The following is an 18,353-nucleotide window of genomic DNA, read 5'->3' as shown; positions in this document are numbered from 1 at the left end:
AATAATCAGTTTTGATTTTCTAAAATTACAAGGGAGTGCAAATGGAAGCACCAGCTATAAAGATCAATTCGGAAACATATACATTAGTTTTTTTCTGCAAATACTGGACACCAGACAACAGCTGTGGAGGACGTGAGAATAAACGCTTCATCATAGCGTAGACTGGCAAGGAGGACTCCTGTCAGCACGCTGCAACTTACTAAACGTAGACTTAAAGCTAACTGATTGATCTGTGTGGAGTTACTGCACTAATGCGTTTAATTTCTTCTTTCTACTTTGATTCAGGTGCACACGGAGTCGGTCGGAGGCACATCAAGAACACGCTGATCACCAAACATCCCGACCGCTTTGCCTACCCTATTCCTCGTAAGAGCAAGATCTAAATACTTCCACAACAAGCTCTTGTTACGATTGGACAGCAAACGAATGACTCAAACATTTAAATTTCAAAGTGGATTCTCCTGTTTGACCCGTTGCAACACCACAATGTCATCATCGGGAGTGTAACTTCTATATTCATCTCTTCTGTCTCAGACACAACTCGGCCTCCCAAGAAAGACGAGGAGAACGGAAAGAACTACTACTTTGTTTCTCACGAGCAGATGATGCAGGACATCAGCAACAACGACTACCTGGAGTATGGCAGCCACGAGGATGCCATGTATGGAACCAGGCTGGAGACTATCAGGCAGATCCATGCCCAGGGCATGATCTCCATCCTAGACGTCGAGCCACAGGCGAGTCATCTCGGCTCGGACATTTTCTTGCTACAACCAGAAGCCCCCCAAAATTAGCCATCTCCTCTAGAAGCCAAGTATAAGTTCAAGTGAAAGTACCCTTATGTTGGAACTTGCAGTAATTCACATAGGAGGTCTGGGCAGTATAAAAAACCTCTCCACTGATAGAACAGTCTCATGTGCCACTTTGTGAACTACACAGTTTAAGATTTTCTTTCCTCATCAGGCGCTAAAGATCCTCAGGACAGCTGAGTTTGCTCCATACGTCGTCTTCATCGCGGCTCCCACCATCACCCCCGGCATGACTGAGGTACGGTCTTCTCTGTTATACTTGCTCTTCCCGTCTTGAGCAGTTATGTTTCGCTGCACGTACTAACCGAGTTCATACTAATGGCACAGTTACGCTGGCTTTCTAGTCTGAATTACGATGGTGTGTTGTTGAAGGAAAACAGATGAGAGCATCATTACATATGTAAATCAAGAGGGTGCTGCTTTAGCGTAATTGCTGTTAGGGGTCAAAGGACCACACACTGAATTCAAACTGGACAGCCCAGCCTAAAAGAGCATCCTAATTTCCATTTCTGTCGTCCTGTGCGTTCCTCTCACTGCACGTGCTCAGTTTGCTTTAAGCATGTTTGTGTTTCCTTTGGCATGCCTATTTTCATGTGCACTCAAGGTCCCAAAGTGGTGCAGGAAACTGCCAGTAAGTACAAATTAAATGGTGCGAGTTCACTTGTTGTTTGGAGACTGTAGAAAAGCATCTGTGCCCCTCTGTGTTTGTTTAAATAGCAGCAGTCTAGCTTCGTTCACTACTCTACCTTTTGATTCCTTCTAATTCCTCTAATCCCTCCAATAATCCCTTTGTTTGGGTGCCTTTTCATTTGTGATGCAACTTCACGCCTTGTTATTTCATCAGGCTTCCACCTCTCTCTTCCATTTTCCCTTCCTCATATTCAGAACTGTTACTGGGGTAAATAGTTATATAGTTATAGTGAACAGGGCAAGGGCCTGAGCCCTAACACTGAGCTGAGCTCCATTACAAATGAGGCTACATCTTTATTCTTATAGATATTAACTCCATCATTTCCTAATATATAAGACTTATTTAAAAGACAACTAATTAGTTCAATTTAACTCCTAGAAATACTGCAGTTATTTAAGAGCCATCTTTTAATTAGATGATTGGGTCATATATTCAGACTCAGTTCTTCCTTTTTCCAGTTCAAACTATTACAAAAGCCACATCCTGGGACTCTTATCTTACCTGCTTTGTGTAATATTAACACATCATTAAATAATTGAAGCAGAAAATGTGGGTGCAACATTATCTAAAACCTTGACGGTCAGTTTAAGAACACGTGCAGAGTTCAGCGTTTTCGAAGCACATCACCTCTGTACTTCAGCCAAAGCCGGGCACTGATGTCACTCTCTCTCCCCCCCTCACTCCACCAGGACGAATCTCTTCAGCGGCTACAGAAGGAGTCTGAGATGCTGCAGCAAACCTACGCTCACTACTTTGACCAGACCATCATCAACAACGAGATCGACGACACCATCCGCCTACTGGAGGAGGCTGTGGACCTGGTGTCCACCACTCCTCAGTGGGTTCCCGTCTCCTGGGTCTACTGACATACACTCAACGGCAACTCGCTCATTGCCCTCGACGATCCATCTCCGATTCAACGTGGAATCTAAACTCTGAATCACATCTCTCATCAGAATTGCATTTCTGTAGATAAACTGTTATTGAAGAAGAGAGAAACGAAGAAACTAATGACTGATGTCTCATTACCGAGACTTCTTCATCCTCCTCCTCGCCCCTTTTCTCAACAGCCTGAAAGGCATATTGTTGTGTAAATATATACATATATATATATAAATGACTAAAAAACTAAGTGAATATGGTTCTGTCCTAATATAGTTGAATGGTGGGGAGTGGTGGGGCAGTGTAGTAGATATTTTGTACTTTTTCTTTTGTAATTGATGATGGATGGTAATATTGGAAAGACAATAGCAAGCATGACCATAAAGCAGTCTTATGGGGTTGCCTGTGTGCGTGTTGACCTTTTAATGCACTCCTTGTGGTACTCCGTTCTCCCCTCTAATCTCCTCGGCTCCTGTGACAAGCAGGCCGAACTCTGAAGCACATTAGAAGCTGCTATAGTGGCGACAACCGACTCCCTCAGCTCCACGTCCAAGTTAGAGTGACACAAAAAGCACGGGAAACTTGGCATTTTCTTTCTCCCTCAGCTCTTATTTATTTCACCGGCCCTCTGTGCCTTTCAGTTTGTTGAACGAGCACACTTGCACCCCTCTATGTCGTCTCTCCCCGTGTTGCTGTAGCCTGACGTCCTATGCTTCCTTCCCCAGCCTTCGATGGTCTTTGTTTACATCTCAGTTTGCACAAAATGGACAATGAAGAAAACGCGTGCTGCATTCTCTCATCTCGGTTTTCACGACGTCTCGCCTACTCTTCTCTGGCTGTCTTTACTCTGCTCCCTTGTACACAAAATGCGAATCGGTGGACCTGGAAGTTCGTTTTTGAGACATTACCAGCTATGAAAAAAAATAAAGAAATAAAAGCACTGACATTCACCACTAAACACGGCTCCTGAAGTGGAAGCAAAAACAACAACGGTAAAAAAAAATAAAAGGAAAAACTGCCTTATCAGAGCCTTGGGGAAGAAGTGGCTAACACCTATGCACACCCCTGCTTTCTGCCAGGCAGACCGGCGCCACGACAACCATTTCTTCTCTCCTAACACTCAGTGAGCCATGCTTGTTGAAATGTTTGTGTGGAAGGACAGGGCTTCACGTAGGTGGGATCGGTCCAATCGTAGAGCCACCATTTTTGGAACTGTTAACTGTTGTCTTCAAAAATATTTAAAAAAAATAAAGGAGAATTCTTGTTTTTCTGGGGGAAGAGAAGATTAAAATTTTGTGTGTAAATGTTTCAATGGTGCGTACGTCATGAGTGAATTACCAAGAGCCAGTGTATATTAACCCTTAAAAGAAGCTCAGTATGTGACATAACCTCATGCTTTACCACAAGTGGCACAACACACACATGTATGGCACATCAGTTGAAGGCTCGAGGAGTGGAAAACAATAATAATATAATAGTAATAATAAAAAAAGTCAATATTTCAAGCTGTGGTTTGGCTGCCGTTGTGCCACTTTGAGTAAAGTGTCTTCATTTCAAGTCCTGTGTAAATTACCTCTGCAAATGAGAAAAGCAGCTCTTCTGTATGAAATGTTGTTCTTTTTTGTTATTTCATTTTTAAAAAAATATATTTCCTTTTACGTGTTTAAAGTAAACCGCAGCGTCTTGCGTCTTATTTCGGATGTGAAAGTGAGCGTGGGTGCAGGTTGCTGTGTGGGTGTACTTAGATTTTGTTTTTTTAATCAAAATTTTTAACTTAACTTTTTTTAAAGGAGAGCAAAACAAATAATTAGAGGATAAATATATAATAGACCAAAGTGCTTTTAAAAAATTACTCAAATTAATATCCAATAAAAAAATATTCAAAATAAAATGTAGGCTCAAATTTGCTTTTTCTGTATTTACATTTGTTGTACAATATAAATAACTATTAATATGCTTTCTTCTTACATTTTATTATTTTCAAGTCATATTTTATATATTCTTTATCTCATCAATTTTTTAAACATTTATTCACTACTTCTTTATGCAAATGAGTGGGTTTGCATTTGAAGTGCCATAAAATAAAGTTTGTTAATAAGCTTTCAGATTGGAAGTGTTAGACTGAAATTCATGAGCAACAAAATTCAACAATTCCGAGCTGTAAACGTGAAATTATCAAATGTATGAAAATCCAAAAGAAATCAAATCTAACTTACACTAATCCTGCTCACACATATGAAATAGTAAATCATTAAATATAATTTACAGCTCGACTGAGGCTGAGATGAGCCGACGCTCTGTTACATTTCTTCGGTTGGGTGACATTCAAGGGACAAAAATAAATACGGTGAAAGGGAAAGAAAAAAAATTAACTTAAAAATAATAAATCAATATGACATAACTTACAGAATTCATGTGAGATATTCACATGTTGACAGTTATTTACGGTTACAGCAGCAGCATAAAGACTCAAAGTGAAAATAGCATCATTACACTTAAAAGAACCACACTCCCACACTGAAGGCCGTAAAACAAAGTAGTGCAAAATTTTTAATTAAATAAAAAATTAAGTTAGTAAAAAATAAAACTAAAAATTCTAGTGAACTGTAGTGAAAATGGGATCAATAAATAACATGCACACTAAATCTAAGAAATGCAGCAAGTTACATTGTAATTTTTTATGCATTCAGTGACATATTAATATATTCAGGCTTTAAAAGACACAAATCTACACTTTATAATATTTTCCTTGTGGGCATAACATTAACCAAAGAGTTATTAAAAATGAATCTTTCCACGTCTGTATTGATTAACAGCTCAGTTTTCAAGGGGAGAAAAACGCCTGGTCAATAACAGCAGACCGCACGGCCTCAGAGGTGACAGATGTAACAGATACTGAACATGCGAGGTCATTAAAACCTCATTTCATCCGATTCAGCTGCTTCAGCAGATCAGATAAAAATGTTCTCTGCTCTAGTTTCAAATCATGTCTGATCTAGAAATGTCATGTTGTGGTTAGCTTAAGCATATTGCGGCTTACAGTGTTACCATTGTGTTTGTTATATGAACAAATGACATGTTCTAATCTATCAGTGCTACTGAGAAACAACCTCTTAAAGTACTGTGCGCTCAACTTCTTTGAACAGCTGCTCCATCAGAATATTTCAGTTTCACACACACGCAGCGATAAAAAAAAAAAAAATTCCTGAGTTCACATCGAGTTCAGGATAATGAATATCAAAACAGCGACGGAGCTTTGGTCATGAAGGACATGCTGAGTGTCTACCTGCAGGCTACAGCCTCAATCCACCGCGAGATGGAAGATTGTGCATAAATATGAACTGTGCAGCAAGGGAGGCTTCAACAGTGTGGTTAAAACAGGACAGGAAGCAAAAGCTCATGTCAAAGCACTGCAACGCCACAAGCTGCAGAAAAATAAACCAATCATAGCCTCAGTTCGCCCCAAAATTGCAAGTAAACACTAAAGAAATTGCAGCTCCATCTTTGTCCAACTTTGAACCACAGAAATAGTCTTTCTCTAAGCCTTAGGTTTATCCAGCCAGTTTAAAAAGAAGTTAAAATACTGACCATTTCTTTGCAGATTTCTGAAAAGCCCAAAGTTACAAGTCAAAGAGCGACAAGAGTGACACTGTGCCTGTCTGTCTGCCTTCAGTCTAAGGCTGACCTTTATCAGTACTGTGAGACACTGAGCTGATGATGAATTTCTCCCCCCCCTAAGTCACAGACACACAGATGGAAGAACTTGTGCTAAATGGACTGGGGGAATTTGCCTCCTCTGCTCTTTCTCCTCCACAGAGAACGTTTACTGCAATGGCATTTTTTGCTTGCTTACGAAATAGCTGATTTGAGCCGACAACGCAGGAAATCCTGTGCTATGATGAGGTTAGCAGCCGCCACCTGGCACTAGTTTAGATTTAAGATATTTTCAGGCACCTTTACAAAGCAGAAGCAGGTATCACATTTCTCGGCACGACGTAGACGAGCTGCAGATAAAACCCATCAAATCATTTTCATTTTGCTCAAAAACATGTTTTTTGGTTTTTTTGCTGTTGTTGCCATTATTATTACTACAGTTACTAACATTATTATGAATATCAGGGTGCTCCAACTGCTCTAATAAATCAAGTATTTCAAATTCTTATAATTAGAGGAAATCAAAAGACTTTTCAAAATGTCTAATTTTTTAAATCACCTTGTACGGTTTCTCGGCTGATAGCATCAGAGCAACACAATGCAATGATTTGCTTCTGAATAAAAGAAACGCCACAGCGTCTGTTTACAGCACCTCGAATTCTGGCTGGTAACACAATAACTGAACAGACCGACCAGTTCTGGTGTTTCACAAAGAGGCGCAGCATTAATGTTGCAGGGGGTCTTCTCACACGAAGACAAAAGTGAAACAAAGGGAGAACTGCGTGCTCTCTGACTCAAGGCTTGTCGACATTGGAACTTGTTAAAGTGCGATGCTGAAAAGTTGTGTAAGGCCCTGATGATGAATGAAATTCTTCACAAACAACCCTGAGAAACAGAAAAAGGATCATTAGAAACAAGTTTGATGAAAGGCGTCAGCGACCTTCAGAATTCTGCATAATATTCATCCCACTTAACATCCCTCAATGACCTTTGTATAATCAACACTGTGTTCTTGGTTTGAATTCAGACGTATGTTTGCTGCTACACTTTGTTACTATAGAAACAGATTCTCGCACAAGGAGAAATGTCTGGCCTTGTCAGGTAATTACACACTGAGGGCAGCTTTCCTTTTATGCCTCCATCAGCCTGCTGCTTCAAACCCTCACAGCTGAGGAAATGGAATCAAACTCTAATGGCTGCACGCCTCCGCCCAAAAACACCTGATCAGATTAGACTCAGCTTCGGAAAACGGCAGCATCCTTCACGCAGTGATGGACAGACAATTTAGCCGCACGACTTCCATCAAAACAAACTCCAAAAACATCATATTTATTCTGTTTTGGCTTAAGTTGAGTACAGAATTTCTTTTATTACCTGCAGGGCTGCAGACTGTCAGACTCAAAGAACTAGCTGTTTGGCTTTATGCGTTTCAGTCTCGCTATGAATAAAACTTCACGCGTCCTTCAAGAAGCAAACCAGGCAACCTGACAGCTACTGTGAGAGGCCTCAGGACACTTACTCTAAGCCTTTTCTGCATTAATTCTCTAATAATATAAAAACTGCATGTACAGAATCGCCGGCTCATCTCATAAAAACTTCTTGAAAGGTTTGCAGATTTTTCTTCAAAGTAAAAGCAAAAAATAAAACAACTTAAAAAAAAAAAAAAGTTTAAGTAAACAGCCTTCACTTATGCCGTGTCCGTCACTTCCGTGTCTGCTCCGCAGATTGTAAACAAGCTGAATTAAGCCAGCCAGCACTCTGTCACCTTCTGCGGTGAAAACTTTCCCGAACATTCCACCACAAAGTCCTAAATGTCAGGACCTTTCAAGCGAGAGATCATCACTGATTTTAGAGCTCAAGTCAAACTGAAAGACAAACACAAAGAGCCTGACGCAGATTCTGACTCATTTCAGTCAGTCACTTGCTCAGATGTGCTTAATTCCCTGTCTTTATCAGAAGTGTGTAGTATTTCTGAATTTGTAGCAAGATCTTACAGCTAACCACAAAGCAGACCCGGCGCAGACATCGAGTACACCCTGTGGTACGAGGTGGTTATTTACATGTTTTGGTTTTGCTGTATTCTGTCCTCTAAGGCCATCTGCAGGTCTTTGCATAGACAAACGGAGCTTAATATGCAGCATGGTACACTCATTCAAAAACAAATTAAGCCTCAGAGAGTGAGCAGGATACATTAACCTTAAAACACTGAATGCACAACACACAGCGTCGTGTTTGGACCGTTACAAATAAGCACATGTGAGCTTCAGATCAATTGCTGCCAGAGGCCCCTGCTTAGTGTTTTATGCGAACCCATTTCACTCCTACAAATGGGCTTCAACTCAGTCTTCCATCAAGCCAGCTACATGCAGCCACAGTGAGGCTGAAACTTGGACTTGCTTTCAAAATAAAAGCTTCATTTTTCTGCTTTCCTAATACTAAAATTATAAAAATGGCACATGAGTGTCCAAGTTTACCAAGTTGCTTTATTATATTTGTTGAACATTTTAAAAGTTGCATGCATCTTCTACACGCAGCAAAAAGGAAAACTGCAGTTAGTTTTAACTCGTGTTTTCAAAGTCCGTTCTCGTGTCAGTGACAGTAAAAGTGTAGAAGTGATGTCGTCTTTCGTGTTTTCACTGACAGACGATGCTTTTTGTACCTGAGCCTTTTTTTCTGGGGAGGCCTGCTGTTTGTCAAAGCAATGTTTTTCTTCAGTCTGATTTCATGACAAATCATATTTACACATATTTATCCTGCAGTGACCACACAACAACAATGTACAGTGCATGATAGAACAAACCATCCATACCATAAAACAGTCACTAACCACTTGTCTCCTTTCTAATTTTCCTCCTCCAAGGGTCGACTGTCACCTTCACACCATGTTTATCTGTACATACTCTTTTCCCCAAGGTCCAGGGTTTAACCTAAACCTCAGATAAATAGACTCTGCTTGTATTAAATAAACTCCACTGCATATCAGTGCCATTTATGACATGTGGAAATGACACATCTTCACAGTCAGACTAAACTGAATGTGGTGATTTACACAAAACTATTCTAACCCCTGTTACAGCATAAAACTATTGAACTGAGTCTATTTTGATTAACACTAATAGAAAATTGTGCTCAATTATCTTATTTAGTGTTCATACGTGTGAATCATTTCACATTATTATGAAAACCTCAGCTGTCACTTGGAAACTCAGCTAAAGCATCCAAGAAAATGCTGCAAAGTAAAACTTAATGTATTTTATCCCTGATTTCTTTATGAATAAACCATCTTTCTGCATCGTGTCTTTATTCCCTCCAAGATCTGAGAACGTTTTTGAATTGGTTAGAGCCCAAACAACATTAGCCATTTGCTGATACACTTGTTGATATGCTGATGAATGAAAACTTAAAGCAGTGACTGGAGAAACACTCTTCAACCATATCATGAGTGTTTTACATCATTTTACCACCAGAGGGCACTGTGCAACATCTCTGTAGGCAACAGGTCTTTGCTCCAATCAGCTGGCTGTTGTTTCCAGCATCAGGAAGATTATAAACCACTTGGCCTGACAATAGAACATCATCATTTTTAAATTGCACTCATTATTTTAGCAATGACTCATAAATGATGCCTGAAAAACCCCACCATTCTGTCCAATTTATTAGCAGATTATAATGTGCAGATTATTACAGACTCGGGACTGAAGCCTATAAAATCAAAAAGCATAAGGAGAAACCATTTCCCCCATTCCAATGTTTATTTTCTTTCTTTAAAGTAAGCGTTACTGTTGATGTAGCTATTCATTTGTCTGCTATCATTTTGTCGTCATTTTAATTTGAAAACTGCTAACCGGAAGTATGTTTTTGGTATAGTTTTTTTGGGGGGGGGGGTGTTGTGCTCCAAGTCTATAAAAAAGATGATACTCGCCATGAAGAGCTCATAATCAGCGTGGGGCGACATGTCGTGTTGTGAGTGTAAAGTCACGCAGGACACGGGGCAGGGCAGCATCCTCTATAGCATCCTCAACAGAGACGCTCTGTGCCCGCAGGCGCGCGAGGACACGACCGCTGCGCACCGGTGTTGCTCCTGCGCGTCCATGAGGAAGCTGGTGGCCATTCGGGCTCCACAGTCCGTGATCAGAGCAGCCTGCGAGGTGCTTCTCAAAACTTTCAGGTTCGTGAAAAACGTGCCGTGTTTTCGGGGTTTGCCAGCCGATGACCAGCTCCGACTCGTGCGCAACAGCTGGGCGCCCCTGCTGCTCTTGGGCTTGGTGCAGGACTCCGTGGACTTCGACACCGTGGAGACGCAGAAGCCCAGTCTGTTACACGAGATTCTGACGCACGACGCGGGCCGACGAGAGCGCACTGCCGGCGCCGCTCAACACCCTGGGGTGCCTCTCTGTGATGTGCAGAGTATCCAGATGTTTCTGGTGAAGTGCCGAGGACTCACTATCACCGTCAAAGAACACGCGTTTCTGAAAGGAGCGATACTGTTCACCCCGGGTAAGATTACACCCGCACTCAGGCACGAGTGACCCACACGGCTTTGTGTCATAACCCTGCTCTGATAAATATACAGGGTTGAACTAGACCTAAATCTTCCTCTTACTACAAGACACACACACACACACACCTCTAACAGCATTACACACCAACGTATTTATACAGCTGTGGGTTCAGGGTGATTATTTAAACAGCCCAACATGTCTCCCTGTCTGTGTCCGCCTTGTTAAAGTGCCTGAGCTGGAGTGTCAGGAGTACATCCACGCGCTTCAGAGGGAGGCTGAGCGCGCGCTTTATGAGCACGTGGGGAACCGGGGGAACGCGAGCCGGTCCGACAAGCTTCGCGTGGTCCTGAGCACCCTGCGCGCCGTGGACCCGGACGCGGTGGCGGGACTGTTCCTGAGACCGCTGACTGGGACTAGCAGCATCGACGAACACGTGCTTGCTATGTTTTGTGAGAGGTAAACAGTGGGACTGAATAACAGACGCATTTCATGCAACCATGTTATAGACTGCTACACTTTCACCGTCAGAACGTCTAATGCACTGCTCTGCTGCACATCATGATTTTTATGTTTGTGTGTGGACACTGAGGACAACAGCACATACAGTGACCTTAATAAATGACAGTGATTACCTTCTAGGATCTCCTCGTTGTTTTTGCTTGCTACATTAGGAGGCAGTATTATTCAGACAGGAGCAAACAAATCTCCTAATGGTTCTAAAGAGACTCCACAATGAGACAGCAGACACCCTCAGTAAGAACATACTGCAGTCAAGCTTTTCCCTCCACCTTCAGCTTGACATACACATCAAAAACATCCAGGTCAGACCCTAAAAATCATCTGCGGCTTGAAATCAGTGATATTAAAGCATTCATGAAAATCAGATCCAACGAGAGAGAGAAACAACTAACGACAGCAGACAAACACTGCTCTGCCACAGCTGACAGTTCACTCCACCTCAAGGTGGTTTTCTGAATTGCTTCCTGTTCCTTGAGAACACCAACATGATGGCTCCCAAATGTTCCTATTTTAATTTCATTTCGGCAAAATCTTCATGCAGATCTGTCAGTATCTTTTTAGAGTAACTGAAAGAGGCAGCCTAACTGTTTTTAGAACATATAGCTGCTTCACTCACTGCTTCAGACACAAAGTTACAGCAAAAGGATAGGATCAATGTTTCTATCCTCCAAGTCTGGCATGTAGCCCACTGAATTGTGTTAAGTTATTTTCTTGGAATGAAAAAAAAAATACTGAATATTAGGGCTGTGCGATATGACCAAAATCTCATATCCCGATATAAGACATCTATTGTCGATAACGATATAAATCACAAAAATGTAACATTTTCTGTAAATTCTGTGAATCTCGGGCAGCTCGACTTGCGGGAAGTGTTTCCAGCTGCGCGTCATGTAGCTGGAGTCGAGTGTTTTAACTGATGCATGAAACTATACATTTTTAGACATAAGTTGTTAAGGCCGCCATTTTCTTTGTGAGTATTTATTACACGCCTGTTCTAACGTTTGAGTCTAAAGTTTATTTTTTAACACCTGGCGGCTCTTTTTTTAGTTCTCATCCGTAAATAATCTGCTCTTTCACGTGATTCAGTTTATTTTGAAAAGTCTCAACAGGATCTTGAGCTTTATTGTGAAAGTTTTATGTGGAACATAAACAAGCGGACGCGCGATGGTGTTACCGTCGTCGTTGTTGCTAACCACAACCCAACACATAAAAACAGGCGCTTGTCCGTCTGTGGTTATATTACATATAAGAGAAAGAGAGAACTTTAAGAAATTAATATAGCCACTACAGTGACCATCAAAACGATGAAAAAAATATTGCCGTAAACAGTTTATTTTGCGACACCACGAAACAAACGATAGCGTAAAATGAAACGATATATATCGTTATATCGAACGGCCCTACTGAATATGCTACTATACTAAATGAAAAAAAAAAAATTCTAAAAAATACACGACCATCACACCATTTTTTTAATGCCCTGTAGCACATTTAAACAACAGAAGTGCTTTTATATTCCAGGTCTCCAAAACACATCCAGTTTCAAAATAAAAGCTGAAATGTGCATTTTATTGTGGAAAGTAAAAATGACAGTGATTTAGTAGTTATTAAAATGTGTTTGGAGTTTGCAATTGATGACGATTCATGTCATAAATCGTGATCGTCCCTACAAGCTGCATTTATAAGTTAGTAGTATTCGTATCGGCATCAGTAATACTGGCCCTATATTTACTTGGTATCAGACCTATAGCATCATTTACAGTATTGAACAGCACTAATAATCACCCATGACTTTCTGACATAAATATTTCACTATTTAAAGATTGTCTACGTAAACCAAAGTGTATCTATAATTAGAATTACAGAGTTTTTCCCAAACTCATGAACTCCTTTTATCATATCCGAATTCACACATACGCGGCCCATCATCAACAAAAGGTACGGGTGTCAATTAAAACAGCTGTCAGCTTAGAAAGTAACACACCGGTGGTTTGGGCTCCATCTCTCTCCTCCGACAGCTTTGGTAAACACGTCTCCGCTCAGCGAGAAGCCGCTTGATGCCTCGTTTTTATTAATAGGAACCGGCGCCGAGCGGCTTCTCGTCTCCCTCCTGCTCCCAGGTGTCACGGGATGCTGCTACCTGAGAAAAAACCCAGCTGGAATTAAAGCGCACATAATGATGCTGCAGATTCTCCCTCCTGAGGCACTGCACACTCTGTGTTCATAATGTGAATTAACATTTCCTGTTGAATCATCTCCCCCGGTGCGCACTTAATTCCCATTTTTGCCTCAGCTGGAAGATGAGTTCTGTGTTATTTCAAATCCCAGGACTGGGTGTGATTATGACACGACGATCTGTACTGAACCAGCCGGCTACCGTGTCACATTGTAAAACTGGAGGGGGGGAAGGTTATCGATCCAACTTGATGTGATAGCTTAAGCTGGCTACGATGCATAGAAGTTTCCTAATGGGCTATTTTTGGGGCTGTAGCTAGCAGTTATTTTCATTGTGGATTCATCTCACAGTCAGAGCCACTCGTCACCATATCCAGGGATCAAAGAAAAAAAAACTTTGATGTTTAGGACGATAACTTGACTGATAGCCGATGCCGATACTTGCACATTTTTCTAAAGCTTATTTTTGTTGGCATTTATTCCTATTTTTGTGGCCTATAAACCAAAGCTCTTCATCACGACACTGTCAAATCTCCAAGGGCAGATAAATATTGGCCACGGGATTGGTAATCCGCTGATCAGTAAGCCTGATATTAGCTGATAGTGATATATCATTCAACCCCTAGCTGAAAATTCTGTTTTGAGATAAACTTCAGAAAGGGGCTTTTAAAAACTTTTTCTTTTTTTTGGTTAGAGAGCAAGATGTCAAAATATTGGCTTGACCTTGTCCAGGTATTGGCAACTCCAAAAAAAGTAAGAGCCAGGCTCTTGCGGTTAAATGAATACAGTTTGAGTTACACAAGATGCAGACAGTCCTTAGAAAAACACATCTGTATATCTGCACTTTATGAAACTAAAGAGCCTCTTGAACTACTCCCCCTTATTTTGACCACAGTGATCGTTCGACATTTCAGGGAGTTCATGACTAGAAGCTTTTCAATCTTCAAGGCTGCCGGCTCTGCATTATTAAGAGTCAGGTATCAAAGTCTACAAGCTACCAACTTCACATTTCAGCTCCCACGACAATGAGCGTATGCTGAGCACGCGCTTCTGAGTGTGTTCTCCCGGGTCTTTTCTTTCCTTCAGATACATCCTTTCAAGGCAGCAATAGACATTTTAAGCCTGGCCCTGAGTATCAGCACCACATTGTTCCAAGCATTTGCATCGACAGCCTTTTCTCCTCTCAGCTACCGAGTCTAACACCGACTAAGCTCGCCTGAGATCACTGCGCTCTCCTTTCGATGCACGATCTCACACCAGAAACAACACAGCCTGTGGGCGTCAGCGTTAAGCCTCAGAAAAACAAACCACTGTCACAGATAATAAGCCGACGCATGTGGACTCCACACAGATTAGACTTTCCTGACACACGTAACTTACAAATCAATGATCTGATCGAGGGAAACTCAGAAATTAGTGTGATATTAATCAAATCTACAAATCCATCTCGTGAAACTTATTAAATACAGATGCATATCTTATCGTGGATTTAGGAGCTCGCTGAACATCTTTTGTTTTTGGAAGAAAAGACAGGTTTATGTAAAAAGTTAGCTGTAGAAGTCCTAGTGGTTCTGATAATATAGTATCACATTTTTTAAGGTCCTAAGAAGACAATATAAAGAATACATGAATACACCCTGCCTCTCATCCTACAGTACGACAGCCGGGGCAAGGAATAAAATACATGGACGCACTGAATGTGTCCAAACTGCTGATTATCTAGATTCCAACAGAGGTCCTTCTTCTTAGGCACACCAACGTTTTCAGTGATGAACTACAGTGCGCCCTCAAAAGGAGTACATCAGAGGCACAGCTAAGGTTGAGCAAGCACGTTAGAGAGGCGAGGCTGTGATGTGTAGCAGAGGAACAAAAGGATGCTGAATGTAGTGAAGGAGGACACGCAGAGGGTTGCAGATGATTCACTGTGGTGACAGTAGTGGTCCTTTAGTAGATCCTTAGAGTTTTGCATATTTCAATGTGCATCATGTTTCTATTCAGTTTGTCAATTATGTAACCTTCTGCATTTTTAAGCTTTTTTCCAAAATTATTATGCTGTCACAGTTTGTTCTCACTGGTTTCCTGCAGAGAACTTTACGGCCGGGGGGTGGGGGGGTGGGGGTGTATACATCTCAGTGCTTTCCATAATTTAAATGTCAGAGTGAAAAAACTAAAAAAAACTGCTGTTTCTTTTTGTTTGTTTTTTAAATATGTGTAAGTTAAACCTGCTGATAATACTATACATAACCAGCTGTGTTAATTCAGTTTCTTTGTTTGCCAAAATATGGTTTTGAGTCTGAATAACAGTGCTACATAACTGCAGAGCAGCCTCTCTGCTCTCCGTTTCCAAACTTCGACTAACTTCAAATAAAAACAAAAAGAGATATTAGAAGCTCAAATACCTGCTGCCATCCGCCATTTGTCAGCTCATAGAAGACAGCAACCCTGACGCTCTTCTCCTGATTACGTAAGTTCGTCTTTAACACGCTTAACGGAGCTTAATGCGCATAATTAGCATAATGATTGTTAGCTTCTTTCTACCGTGATTTAAATTAAAAATAATAATAAAAAAGTTATACGTTGTTTTTTGTAGTTTTATTTATTTCATATTTATTTATTTTTAGTTTGGTATTTTTTTTTCTAAAATATTTGGTTCATTTTCAGGTGCTTCCCTGTTTAGATTATATTTTCTTAAATCCAATGACCCCCCCCCCCCCCCCCCCCCAAAAAAAAAACGTAATTATTTTAATTTTTTATTTATTTAAATATATGTATGGTCTACTTCCATGCTGTCACATTATCTGATTTTAGCTTTGCTCACAAAGTATCATCTGTCTTAATTCATGCTTTAATTCAGGTAATTTGATGCAGCACAAATAAAGCTGACGCAGCCCATCCTTCGTGATGAATTGACTCGGTGCCGGGTCTGTTATGCGGATCATCCCCATAATAAAAATCATTTCTCGTTTGGGACAAATTAAAAGGGCGTTTTTTTCCCCCCCTCGCATGTAACCGCAGTAGTTTATCTAACAGCAGCGCGCTGCCTCACAGGGAAATGTGCAGCCCTCCATTCACCACAATTATAGCTTCCAAACGGCGAAAAGATTTCAGCTGGAGCAATTTACTGAAGATGTGTGCGATTTTTATCATGACTCAATGATCTAACCCATCACTCCACTTTTCCCTCATAATGGCTCAAATTGGTTCCTTTGCTCCCGGCATGCCTTGCGAGGATGGGTCTCTGCTAAGGGTGCAGAGCGACAAACCACCAGCAGATGGCAGCGTTTCACTTTGAATGTCCTAAGGTGGCCGCTTTGCTGCCTGCAGCTGCTAATTGTGAAACGGATAGAAATTGGCTCAAAATCAGTGCAACATTTGTATTTATATATATATGTATATATATTTATGATTCTTATAAGTGGGCATGGTTTCACATACTATTTCTGCTGCCTTCCTTTAAGACATGAAAACAACAGCTTCCTTTGATAAGCCAGCCGCATCCAGAGCTGATCGATACCCAGCACTCACCTCGCAGCGCAGACATCCACACTGCTGCAAAAGTAATAAATAATTAAAGAAAGAGCCACTGTTGCAGGAAGCAGCAGTGAACTGAAGCCATCAGTGATCCATGACTGGCATCCTACACACACACACACACACACACACACACACACACACACACACACACACACACACACACACACACAGTCACTCACATGTGCCATCCTGAACCATGGTGAGTTCAGTATGACTCCAAAACTGGGTTAACAGCTGCCTGTATGTACTCTCCCAATGCTTTCAGCTCCGTCTCTCTCTCTCAAACACACAATTGGCCCGGTTCTTCAAGTGGAAGGTATGTCACACAGGGCACAGAGCACCAAGCTCGGAGTAACAAGGCCCTGTGGGACACGAGGGGGGGTTGGTATACCTGCCAGAGTGAGTAATACTCTTCACCAGGGTGTGTGTGTGTGGAGAGGAGGAAACAAAACATCTGTGCATGAACAGTATGTACATGATCTGCTCTCTATCCCGACCATGTTTTGTTCAGGGATCCTGTTATTGCTGTGACACTGTAACGAAGTGAAAATGATTTTATTTGTGCTTGTGTTTGGGGGTGTGAGGCCCCCCCACCCCCTTTTTTCCCCACAGACACACACCATATGGCAACATGTCAGCTCGGATAAAAACATCTGGCGCCTTTCGGTGTTCACATATGCACAGATGATTAGAGTGTGGTTCAATGCTATAGACGTGAAGGCCACGGGGAACGTATTATTTCTCTAGTTTGGCACCAGCTCCGTGTGCGTGTGTCTGTGTGAGTCTGTGTGTGTGAGTGCATGACGCAGGATGCAGGATGCAGCTGGCTCCACACGGGGGGGAAAAAGGCACTGACTCATCCAGTCCAGCTACTCTCACCTTCTTCTTCTCCATCTTCTCCAGCTTTTCTTTTCCATTCTGGGAAAAAAAGAAGTTCACACAGCCGATCTGTCAGAGAAAAAGATTCGATTCAACCATCAATCCTGAAAGTGGTTGTGTTTAAGGCTGGAGATTGATGTGTTTCGATGATTTAGGCGCACACTGATGTCATTTCAGTTTTTTTTTAAATGTTAAGTGATGTTGTGCTTTAGGTTAAAGTCAGACAAAGGTTTCCGCCTCCACACAGAACTGTGGTGGGATTTAGCAGCAGAGCTAAGACGCCTGCGTTTTAGAGACACGGGAGACGGTGAGTGGTGTCACGAAACAGCACAAGGTGCAGCAGCACCATCTGAAAACATCTGTGGTTCAATTTCGGGCATCTGCTTTAATCACTGAAGTCGATTGGACGAGACATAACCCAACCCTCTAGGTCCCCAGTGTCTGTCATTCTCTCTCTCGCATGTTGAACATAACAGCAGACAGTCTGGTTCCAGTCCTGTGCAAAAGATTTGAACAACCACTTAATTCTTTATATTTTGCCAGGCTTGCTTTGTACATTGGCTGCTTTTTCACTTGTTTCACTGCATCATTTTCGAGGGATTTGTTTTAAGTTTTGGTTCACTGATCAATCATTCAAACACAACAACAACACCTAAGTCGAGGGATGAACCAGTGTTGTCTATACTTAACAGATAATTTAGCAAAGAA

General features: G+C 41.5%; 2 protein-coding genes across 15 annotated transcripts in view; both read left to right on the top strand.

Moving 5' to 3' along the window:
- The window catches only part of LOC309700630 (peripheral plasma membrane protein CASK-like), a 52,955-nt gene extending 48,900 nt beyond the window's left edge, over positions 1-4,055 (top strand). For 7 of the 14 annotated variants that reach the window (XM_082524320.1, XM_082524318.1, XM_082524311.1 and 4 more), the window contains 5 exons: positions 286-366; positions 535-737; positions 964-1,047; positions 1,414-1,440; positions 2,190-4,055. In XM_082524320.1, coding sequence (XP_082380446.1) covers positions 286-366; positions 535-737; positions 964-1,047; positions 1,414-1,440; positions 2,190-2,366 — 572 coding nt within the window. In that variant the 3' untranslated portion in view covers positions 2,367-4,055. The remainder of the gene's footprint in view (positions 1-285; positions 367-534; positions 738-963; positions 1,048-1,413; positions 1,441-2,189) is intronic. The other 7 variants (XM_082524317.1, XM_082524319.1, XM_082524315.1 and 4 more) reach the window with 1 other exon arrangement.
- A 5,651-nt stretch (positions 4,056-9,706) lies between these two features.
- Positions 9,707-11,173, top strand: LOC309701371 (nuclear receptor subfamily 0 group B member 1-like). Its single transcript, XM_082525499.1, has 2 exons — positions 9,707-10,533; positions 10,766-11,173. The coding sequence occupies exons 1-2, from the start codon at positions 9,990-9,992 to the stop codon at positions 10,996-10,998; spliced, it is 777 nt and encodes a 258-aa protein (XP_082381625.1). The 5' UTR covers positions 9,707-9,989; the 3' UTR covers positions 10,999-11,173.
- The last annotated feature ends 7,180 nt before the right edge of the window (positions 11,174-18,353 follow it).

The sequence above is a fragment of the Aulonocara stuartgranti genome (assembly GCF_965226115.1).
Source record: "Aulonocara stuartgranti genome assembly, chromosome: 23".
Lineage (NCBI taxonomy): Eukaryota > Metazoa > Chordata > Actinopteri > Cichliformes > Cichlidae > Aulonocara > Aulonocara stuartgranti.
Note: the sequence above shows the minus strand (reverse complement) of the source record. Positions and strands in the feature narration are given on the sequence as shown.